Genomic DNA, 11,018 nt, shown 5'->3' with positions numbered 1-11,018 from the left:
GAGTGAGCTCCTGGAATGGATTTACAATTTCAGGAGTTCTTTCTTCCCAAATTCAACTAACCAATTTCCAAACTTTTTAACAATTTAAAACCCAGAATTTGCCAAATTTTAACCTATTCCCCGTAGTTCCACGCTGGCCAAACGGGAGCCACAAGGAAGGGAGTCTGTTTCCCTATTGACAGCCTGATATCTCTGGCTGCCTATGTTTCAGATTTTTTTCTTTTTTTTTTCAACAAAACATAGACATTTCACAATTAACACAGACACGCGAACAGAGACGAACTCAAAACACAACGAAGTTCACGGTGTGGATCGAATTGAAGGCTAAGCAGGTCCCCTCAGAGGAAAGATTTCCTCCTCAAAGATACGACCCCCAATCTTTCTCACACCTCAACACAAAACAGAGAACCACACAGTGTGGGTGAAATCGAAGGCTAAACAAGTCCACTCAGAGGAAAGATCTCCTCCTTAAGGATACGACCCCCAATCTCTCTCACACTGCAACACAAAACAGAGAACCACACAGTGTGGGTGAAATTGAAGGCTAAACAAGTCCTCTCAGAGGAAAGATCTCCTCCTCAAGGATACGACCCCCAATCTCTCTCACACTGCAACACAAAACAGAGAACCACACAGTGTGGGTGAAATTGAAGGCTAAACAAGTCCTCTCAGAGGAAAGATTTCCTCCTCAAGGATACGACCCCCAATCTCCCCACACCCAAAACACAAAACAGAAAACCAAATGGCATGAGCTGATTGAAGGCTAAACAAGTCCTCTCAGGGGAAAGATTTCCTCCTCAAGGATACGACCCCCAATCTTCCCACACCCCAGTAGGAAGGGTGGCGTCCCAGCTTCCTAGCTCTGTACCACAGCCTCGTCAGGGTTTAGCATGGTATCAGAGATCCAAATGGCTAGCCCCAAACCAGAAAAAACCTTACCTCTAGAGGTCTACAAACCAGAATTCTCCGTAGGCCGAAAAGGGACAGGTCAACAAAGAGTCCATTCTCCGAGACCATCACTCCACATCAGAGTCCTAGGAAAAGAAATCCCCAGGAGCCGGCCCTCTGAAGTGAGAGAAGGTGGATCGGGGGCAGAGACTCCCTGTTGAGGTCCGGAATTCTGTGTGTGTCTCCAGGGCGGTAACACGAAATACCGCCTCATCTCGCTGGGGCCTCCAAAATGTTGTACCAGAAGCGAGCGAGACACACCACAGAGTATAAGTTTTAAGTGGAGAATTTATTAGCCGGCGGCCATCGGGGTACGGCACCACAAATCAATGGCAAATGTGTTGGGGTGATGGCTTGGTTTATATAGGATATGGGGGTACAGAGTAGGGGGGAAGAGGAACAAAGGTCCTGGCTGATCAAAAGATTCAGTCAGGTTATCGTACTAGTGGGATAATCTCATTTACATTCCTTGGTGGAGTCCCAGAGTCCCAGGGATATCTCCCAGGAAGGGTCTATCAAGTTATCTCTCAGTGGGATGGTCCTATCTATTGACATTCCAGGAAGGAACCAAGGAGTCTCAGGGATATCTGCTAGACAGGATCTGCCAGGTTATCTCTCAGTGGGATGGTCCTATCTATTGACATTTCAGGAAGGAGCCATGGAGTCCCAGGGGTTTGCTAAATACCAAAGATATCTGAATCCATTCTTTCTGGGGGGGCTTGTCAGTAGCTAGGGGTTACTCAGGGGTTCCTAATTTTCCTTGTATTACAGCACAAATGGATTTTTTTTGGTACTTATCCTCATTCTTGGGTAAAAGTACTGGTAAATGTTTAACAACCAGCTCTGTGTGGTTAGGGAATATATTCATGACATAGTTTTTAAAAGTTTAATCATCATTATTGACATTTTCTCCATCACCTTCTAAGTCTAGGCAATCAACATGATGATACACCAAGCCCTGATTTCTAACCTTTGCTGATTTCTGAGGCATAAATCCTCACACTGAAAATTTAACAATCAGCTCTTCTGAGCCTCTGCAAGCCAGCTCCAGCATACCATTGCCTAGGTCCCCCAGTTTTGTTTTGAACAAATATATTTCTTCTCTTAGGATTTTCTGTTGAAGCTAGTTCCTAGCGGAGGAATGAAAGAAAGCTAGAGGAAGACACAAATTGGGGTACATTGGAAAGAGCTTTGGAATAGAGGGGTTGTGGATAGAAAATGTTGAATAAGCTGCCAAATGTGGATGCTTTGTTGGTCAGTTTTATTTAATCGGTTTTCTTTGGTATGGGAGAGGGTTCAGTGATGAGTTGAGCAAATGAGTGTGATTTAAAAAAAAAAAAAGACATTAATTAGAAAGAATAATGGACCTTGAGTCAGAAGACCTGGGATTCAGATTCAAGTCTCTTGCAAACAAAAGACTATAATTTCATTCTTCTCTCTGGGCCACAGCTCCCACATCTATAAAACAAAGGAGTTTTGGCTAGACCATCTTTGAGATTCTTTCTAGCTCAGCCAGTCTGTGAGATAACAACCTAATTTAATTGCAGAGCTGCAGTGAGCCTGGGTTTTGGCTGATAAGAAAAGCTGCCAGGGGCAGGAAATCTAACCTGGTTACACTTCCTCTCTAAGCCTCTTCTGGTTTCATAACCATCAACTACCCTGTCATCCCTTCCCCTGTGAGAAAGCCGTAGCCACTGGGGCCCCGGGGAAAGTCATTTCCTCCTTTTACCTTAAGTTGGCAACTAACTTTAACAAGAGATTCTTTGAGCCCGGAACTAGGGATTCTTGAGTCTCCTCTTCTCCATCCCTGACGCTACTCCACGCTGGCCATAGTGCCATGAAGGGTGCCAGCACCTTACTCAGGCTGCCCCTGCTCGGAATCTTTCTCTGGGGTAAGTTGAGTTCAGAACAGCAGAATATATAAGGGCAGAGACTAAGGGGAAAACAGGAGCCTGAGAGGTGTGGGTTGGGGAGGCTTTTTGGGAATTGAGTCATGGAGGAGGAACAGTCAGAGAGGGAGGAGAAGGCACGGACAACCTGGTTGGGACTCAAGATCCTAGGGAACAAGAAAAAGAGAAAATATTGAGGGAGACTGAGGGCTGAAAGAGTAACAGGAACAGGCAGAGAATCAGAAACAAAAGAATATGCCAGAGACAGTTGGGTTGGGCATTAGAAATTTCAGTTCAAAATGCTTTTCATAAGTGGAAACAGGAGGTGCTGGATGGGAAGGCTGAGAAGAGGTGTCTGAAATTAAGAAGGTGTGGGTATGTGAGGTTGGATGTTTGAGGAGCAATGGGACAGGATATGCTGGGGCAGCCAGAGCTGATGTTTAGTATGGGATGGAGTAGGGGGTAGAGCAAAGAGGCTGAGTGTTTGAGAGGCTGAGAGAGCCAATACAGGGGAGGAGTGAGAGGAGTGTGTGGTTGTTGGTGAGGAGGTATTTGGACAAGTGGAGGCTAGAAATTGTAATGGAAAATTCAGTGTGAGAGTTCAATCTGGAGAAGCAGAAACCCAAATCTTTGGGGAAAATGGGACCTTCTAGAATGGGGAAGTGTGATGTGTTGTGGTCATTCCTGGTCGCTGGTAGACCGCTCTGATTTGGGATCTTGAAATTGAAAATCCCCTTGGGGGGAGGGAAAAAAAAAGAAAAGGAATGCACTCCTTTCTTGTCCCCTTCTTCACCTCCTTTCCTCTCTCCTCTATTCTGCAGATCCTCTTCACTTCCCCTACCCCCTGGCCTTCAGCACAATTCTCCTGTAAACCAGAAAAGAGTGGATTAACATGAAACATTTAAGCCTTTATTGAGGCCTTGGCCTCCTCTTAGTTCTCAACCCTAGGTGTTCCCAGCCCTAAATCTGTTCCTGCAGCTATTGGTCAGGGGGAACTGAGGAGATGGGGCTAGGTGGGTTGGGGAAATAGAGAAAGGGATGTTTTGAAGCCCCAGCAGGCCCTGATTCTCTGTTCCTTCTCTTGCAGCCCTGGCCTCAAGCTATAACCTGGATACCAGTCACTCCCAGAGCTTTTCCTTCCAAGATGCAGGGAACCATTTTGGGTATCAGGCCCTGCAAGTTGGAAATGGGTAAGGCCCTAGAGAAAAGGTGTCAAACTTGACTACAAGCAGCAGAGGAAACCCCTGCATTATGGGGAACCAAATTAAAATGTCGTTGGCAAATGTTTAAAAAATAAATAAAAATACAATACAACATAGATAATGTTAATTTGTGGTTTTCTAAGTCATTACTCTGGCTGGCCCAGGAATTCTTTTCTATTTAATTTTTGAGGCCACTGCCCTAGAGGCCCTGGTTCTTACCTCCCACCTCTCTGTAGGCATTGATGGTGAAGGATGTATAAGGTAGCAGGAAGGATACTGGCCTGGGAGTCCAGAGACTTGACATTAGTTATTCTGACATTTACTATATGTGAAAATTTGTCATAGTTGATGAAGGATGGCCTTGGAGTCAGGAAGACCTGGGTTTAAATCTTGTCTCTGACACTCATGCCTGTTGTGTGATCATAAATGGGTTCCTTAACCTCTCAGTGCCCTCAGGCAACTCTCAAAGCTTTAAGGTACAAATGAACTGTAGCTAGAGGGTTTTCCATGCCAGGAGTTCCTTACACCAGTGAGATCACAAGTCTGGATAAAATAAGAAAAATTGGGTTAATTATCCTTGCCTTTACTCCTTCCTAGGGCTTTTACAAAGCTCCCATAATGCTATATTGGAAATGTAACTTTGAAAATTGCAAAGCACCTATTCAAATGTGAGGTATTAAGAGGCAAAGTGGGAAAATGGGAGGGATTCACCAGCAAGCACTGGGGGTGGGGAGTGCTGCTGAGAACTTTTTGAGGCAGCATCTGGCATTGCTCTGGGGTCCCAGCCCCGCCTCCCCCAAAGGTTGATTCCAATAGGAGTCCCAGTGTTTCTGAAGATCCAGGCATCTCTGTCTTACAGAAAGTGTTTCCCATCAGGGTCATTGTGGGAGCTCCTGGTGAGGGGAACAACACGGGGAACCTATATCAGTGCCAGCCATCCACAGGACACTGCCAGCCAATGGACCTGAGAGGTGAGAGCCAGGTTATATAACAGGAAGCCTGATCACGGTCAGGGAGCTTCTATTGGCTTCTGAGTTACTTCTGGTATTGATCTTTTTTCTTACCACAGATGCTAATCACACCTCCAAGTATCTAGGCATGACCTTGGCCACAGATCCCACTGATGGACGCTTCATGGTAAGAGAAATAGAGAATCGATAGGTGAGGAGGGAGGGAAGGTAAATAAGTGGAGATAAAGGATACGATGGAAGAGTCAGATGGTTTAAGACAGACAGAGACAGAGAGAATGCCAATCAATCAAGAAAAGAGTAATCTTGGACCTGGAGTCAGGAGGACCTGAGTTCAAATCTGGCCTCAGACATTTGCTAGCTGTGTGACTCTGGGCAAGTCACTTAACTCCATTGCCTCAAAAAAAAAAGTGATCTAACATGGAAATATATTTTGCATGACGGCACATGTGCAATCTATGTGAAATTGCTTGGGGGGGGCGGGGAAAGGAGCAAGGGAGGGAGGTAAGAGAATTTGGAACTCAAAATTTTTTTTTAAAAAGAATGTTAATTGTTTTTACATATAGTTACGGAAAAATAAAATGTTAAATTAAAGAAAAAGAAAAGAGTGATCAACCTGTAATAAAAAAAAACAAAACACCTGGGTTTATTTATATAAGTATACTTATTATATAAGTCCTAGCTCTGCCAATATTAATATTAACTCTGTAACCTTGGGCAAGTCATTCATTTCTCCGGGCCTCAGTTTCCTCATGGGAATAGTAGTACTACAACTGCCTACCACACAGGGAGGTTATAAGGAAGGCGTTTTGTAAACCTTCAAAATGTAAATTCTAACCAATGTTTAGGGCTCAAGGCCCCATGCTCCACTCAGTGGAGTAAGACGTGGTCCCTGCCCTCAAGATTACATACAGGCTACTTCTGTGTGGGAGACAAGTAACCGTGTAGATGGTCAGAGAAGAAATCACTATGGGCGTGAGAAGGCTTCAAAGTTTCCTGGAGAATGGGAATCTGTCTTAAGCTTAACTTTCTCAGAGAATCCCAGGGCAAGGAAAGAACTTAGAGACCATCTGTTCCCAATCCTTCCCTTTTCGGAGGAAGAAACAGCCCCAAAAAGGAGTGTGATTTGTCTGAGGTCACATAGCAATTATAAACATAGGTAGTGTTCTGATAGGTGGAGAGGAGAGGGGAGAGAGAGAGAGAGATCATATAGACAGTGAGAGTGAAAAAGAGAAGTGAAGAGGAGAGGGTGAAAGAAATATGGGCAGGCCACTAGTCAGGAAAAAGCAGCCAGCGTAGGATAGTAGGAAGAACACCAGGCTGGAGAGACTCAGCATGCCTAAGGTCCCTTGCAGCTGTGATGTTCTGTGCCCTGGGTCTGAAGGTTCCTTCCAGCTCTGCTCTTCTACATTCTTTTCTCCCTGTTCCAAGGTCTCTTCTAACTGATATCCCACATAGCTTCTCTATCCTAATGTATCTTCCAATCCTGAAATTTTTGTTTCTTTGTTCTAAAACCCCTTGTTCTATGTTCTAAAGTTCTTTTTAGTTTTCTTTTACCATTTAAAAAATTATTTTATTCTTAATTTAATGCCAAGTTAAACGAGCGTTTCCATATTCACAGTAGAACTACAAAAAAGAGGATTATACAAGAAACTGTGAATTTTTATTGTGTGTAGTTTGTTTTTTCTTAAGCACATATAATCAATTCAGCACATAACTTTCAAAGCAATCCTTCTTCTCTGTGATTCCTTCAGGCTTTTCTACTGTTCTCTTCTCTGAATCTTAAAAAATAAATGCTTCAGTGACTCTCCCTTATTTCTCTTTTTGTTTTTTTCCCCCTTTAGCCTTCACTTTCTATCTTCTCAAGTTTCTTTCTAGTTCTGTTATTCTGTGCTCTGTATTCTAAATTTCATGCTAGCTTTCACATTCTCTATGATATGTTTTAAAGCCTCTTCTCATTCTCACATTATATATTATGTCCTCATGTACCTTTCAAATCTGAGATTCTTTGCTAGCTGTTCTAAAAACCTTCCTTCTCTGATAACAACAGACATCGTTATGTTTGTAATTTTAAAAAAGTTAAAACATTAGTAACAGATAGATTGACAGATAGCTACTCAATTAGTAGGCTTCTGACTGTTTTCCACCTTTCGTTTCCCACAGGCTTGTGACCCTGGGCTGGCCAGGGAATGTGATCAAAACTTCTATTTGAGTGGTCTTTGCTATATCTTCCCACCAAATCTGGGTGGACCCGCACTTCTTGCATATCCTGGTTATCAGGGTAAGAGGAAACCCAGCCCTGGCAAAGGGGCTCTCACTTTGGGGAGTGACAAGACCACAAGTGAGAAATGCAATTTACTAAGCTGGTTTGTCCTAATGCCCAGCCATGGCTAAGCCAAAGGGACGGGGACAGGCATGGTACTGGGTTGATTTGATGGTGGTCTCTTCTCCTGACCTCCTTATGTCCCGCCCCTCTGCAGAGTGTCTAAAAGCAAACGTAGATTTGGTGTTCTTATTCGACGGATCCTACAGCATAGATGATAAAGATTTTAAGAAAATCCTGGAATTCATGGAAGATGTGATGAGAAAACTGAGCAATTCTTCGTTCCATGTGCGGGGACTGGAGTTGGGTGATCGGGTCCTGGGAGGGAAGCAAGGGCTGGGAGAGGGGGGAGCAGTTTGGTGGGAGGTAGGACCAAACATGGAATGAGTAGGTCAGCTGATTCCCCTGTCTCTATCTCTGTCCAGTTTGCAGCTGTCCAGTTCTCAAGCTCCTCCAAGACTGAATTCTATTTCTCAGACTATGTCAAGACAAGAAATCCTAAGTCTTTGCTAGCTAACGTCAAACACATGCAAAAACTCACCAACACCTTTGGGGGCATCAATCACGTTGTGTAAGTTCTTAAGTCTTCATGGTTACAAGGGCTACTTGCACATACATTCTCTTACTTGATCCTCCAAACAACAGCTCTAGGATTTATGGCAAATATATATATGTGTATGTATGTATATATATATATATATATAGTGTGTGTGTGTATGTGTGCCTATGCATATGTGAGTGTATGTAGATGTGTGTGTATATATATATATATATATATATATATATATATATACACATATATAGAAATGGGTGTCTTTATGGTTTTGTTTTGTTTTTACATCCTAGTCATTTTCTGATATGCCATTTCCCCAACCCTCCCTGATAGCAAAGGAAAGCAAGCAAACCTGACCCACACAGCATAACATCAGTCTGTGTCTGCCTCGTTTGGTATCCGTTGTGATCTAACTTCTGGAATGAATCTTGACCATTGCAATTATCCTGGTCCTATTTGTGTCTCTTCTCCCTCCTCATCCAATTCATCCCAGTCCTCTTTTGTTTCTCAGGATCCCTCCTACTCATAATTCATTCATTCATTCATTTAATCTACTCATCATTTTAATACTGTAATAATATATTGCATCGATATGCCTTCGATTCCCTAGTTGATGGCCCCACTTCATTTCCAGTTTTTGCTCAGTATCCCATGAGGAGAAGAAGTGAGGGAGCTGAACGTGAACCCAGATCTCAAGCTCTCTTCTCTATACCAGGATACTTTTTTTCCTTTACTCATGAGGATGACATAATGAGGCAGGAACATCGCCCAAGAGGAAGCCCACTGCCCTCAGTGCTGGGGAACCAAGGGGAGAAAGACCTTACTTCACTTCATTTTTTGACACAGAAAGGATGTGTTTAACGTGAGTCGGGGTGCCCGCCCTGAAGCTGTGCGAGTGATGATCATCATCACAGATGGGGATGCTACGGATAGCGGAGACATCGAGGAAGCCAAACACATCATCCGCTATGTGATTGGGGTATGAATCCCACAGGCTGCCACCCTGGTAGCCCAGGACACTTCCTGTTCTTGTTCCTCCCTGGTGGGTTGAAAGGTCAGTGTGGCCTCTGAAGCATCAGTCAGGGAGCTGCTGAGGTAACCTCTTCATTCTCCCACAGATTGGGGGTGGAATTCAAGAACCTAAAAGACTTAATGACTTTGCCTCCAAACCCCCAGAGGATTTTGTGAAGATTCTGGCCACTTATGACAAGCTTAAGGACCTGTTTGATGACCTGGAGAAGAAGATCTATGGTATTGAAGGTGAGTAGCTAATAATAGCTAATATTTCTATAGCATCTACCGTGTGCCAGGCATTGTGCTAAGAGCTTTATAAGCATCATCTCATTTGAACCTCACAATGACACTGAGAGGTAGGCGATATTATCATCCCCCATTTTACAGATGCGGAAACTGAGGCAAACAGAGGTTCAGTGACTATCCCAGGGTCACCCAGCTAGTAAGTATCTGAGGCTGGATTTGAACTCTGCTTTTTCTGACTCTAGGCCTGATGCTCTACCGACTATACCCCATAGGTGCAAAGAGAAGAATCTTCAGTGAAAATAATCATGCTCTGATTTATTTGTTCTGAAAGTTTGAAAAACTTTCAATGGCAATTTTATCCAGTAACTTGGCCAAGCAACGAGTATTTGTCCTGCTCCATTTGAGTGGGATGCAGAAAAAAGAACAAGAAACACTTCGCTCCTTCCGTTTAGAAGCTTATAATCTAGTTGGAAGGACGCTTAATAATAAAATTAATAACAGCAGAATTGTATAACCTTTAGTGATTTACAGAATATTTTGTTCACCATCTTATTACCTTCATTTTATAGATGAGGAAATTGAGACTCAGAGAATCTTGCCCAAGGTCACACTGGGCCAACAAGTGTCAGGGCCAAGTCTTCTGATTTCAAGTCCAGTGCTCTTTCCATGATTCGTAAAAATGAAAAAAAAAAATAACACTTCTAAATAATTTTGTGCTTTAGTCTTTTTTCAGGCACCTCTCACTCCCAAACCCTATTTGGAGTTTTCTTGGCAGAGATACATTTCCCTTCTCCAGCTCATTTGACAGATGAGGAAACTGAGGCAAACAGGGTGAAGTGACTTGCCCAGGGTCACACAGCGAGGAAGTGTCTGAGGCCAGGTTTGAACTCAGGAAGAGTCAGGCCTGGCACTCTATCCACCGTGCCACCTAGCTGTCCATAATACTACATGATAGCCCATCATATATTGAAGACAGCTTACATATCAATAGTCCCCTTAACATATTGTGTTCTGTTTGCTTTGGCAACACATACTAAAAACCGAACGAGATATCCCTGCCATGGTCTGATGAGTGACACCACACCCTTACTCCCTCCGGATGTTTTTTGTTTGTTGTTGAGTTGTTTCGGTCATGTCTGACTCTCTGTGACCCCACTTGGGTTCTTTTTGGGCAGAGATACTGGAGTGATTTGTTATTTCCTTCTTCAGCTCATCTGACAGATGAGGAAACTGAGGCAAACTGAGATCTGCCCAGGGTCACACAGCTGGATTTGAATTCAGGAAGATGAGTCTTTCTAACTCTATGCCCAGCACTCTATCTACTGCATCATCTAGCTGTCCCAGCTACTCTGGATGTTAAACTTCCCTTAATGGAGTTTAAGACTGAATTTTTTAATTTTTTCTTTCTCTTCTTCTTCTTTTTTTTTTTTTTTTTTTGGTTACCACATCCCACTCTTGCTTCAGATCGAATTTCTGGTCAGTCAGACATTTTTCACTTGAACTAATGTGAAGCAAATTCTCCCCATCTTCTATTTTTGGAGTCAGGGTTTTTTTTTTTTTCGAACCCCGAGTATAGGATTTAACATTTCTCTCATTTTAATTTCATATTGTTAGCTTTAGTCCATCATCACAATCTAAAGGATCTTGATTCTGTTGTCTGGTATATTAATTGTTTTTCTTAACTTCTTATTATTTGCGAACTCAATTAACATGTCTTTTTTTGTCTTCAATCAAGTTATTTATAAAAACGATGATTGCAACAGAGCTAAGGATAGATCCCGAGGGCCCTGCACTGAGACCTCTCTCCAGGTTGACATTAGTCCAATAGTTGACTGTCTTTGGAGAGAGGATGGAATGCTGAACCTGTATGTAGAA

At 43.1% G+C, this 11,018-nt stretch overlaps 1 protein-coding gene across 3 annotated transcripts in view; it reads left to right on the top strand.

The window, feature by feature from the left end:
* Nucleotides 1-2,665: 2,665 nt before the first annotated feature.
* ITGAL (integrin subunit alpha L) overlaps nt 2,666-11,018 on the top strand; it is a 30,966-nt gene continuing 22,613 nt past the window's right edge. For all 3 annotated transcript variants that reach the window (XM_036741267.1, XM_036741266.1, XM_036741268.1), the window contains exons 1-9: nt 2,666-2,840; nt 3,925-4,027; nt 4,916-5,010; nt 5,109-5,176; nt 7,171-7,288; nt 7,488-7,618; nt 7,756-7,901; nt 8,730-8,862; nt 9,002-9,143. In XM_036741267.1, the coding sequence (XP_036597162.1) occupies nt 2,786-2,840; nt 3,925-4,027; nt 4,916-5,010; nt 5,109-5,176; nt 7,171-7,288; nt 7,488-7,618; nt 7,756-7,901; nt 8,730-8,862; nt 9,002-9,143 (991 nt within the window). In that variant the 5' untranslated portion in view covers nt 2,666-2,785. The remainder of the gene's footprint in view (nt 2,841-3,924; nt 4,028-4,915; nt 5,011-5,108; nt 5,177-7,170; nt 7,289-7,487; nt 7,619-7,755; nt 7,902-8,729; nt 8,863-9,001; nt 9,144-11,018) is intronic.

The sequence above is a fragment of the Trichosurus vulpecula genome, chromosome 1 (assembly GCF_011100635.1).
Source record: "Trichosurus vulpecula isolate mTriVul1 chromosome 1, mTriVul1.pri, whole genome shotgun sequence".
NCBI lineage: Eukaryota > Metazoa > Chordata > Mammalia > Diprotodontia > Phalangeridae > Trichosurus > Trichosurus vulpecula.
This window is presented reverse-complemented; position numbering and strand designations above follow the sequence as displayed.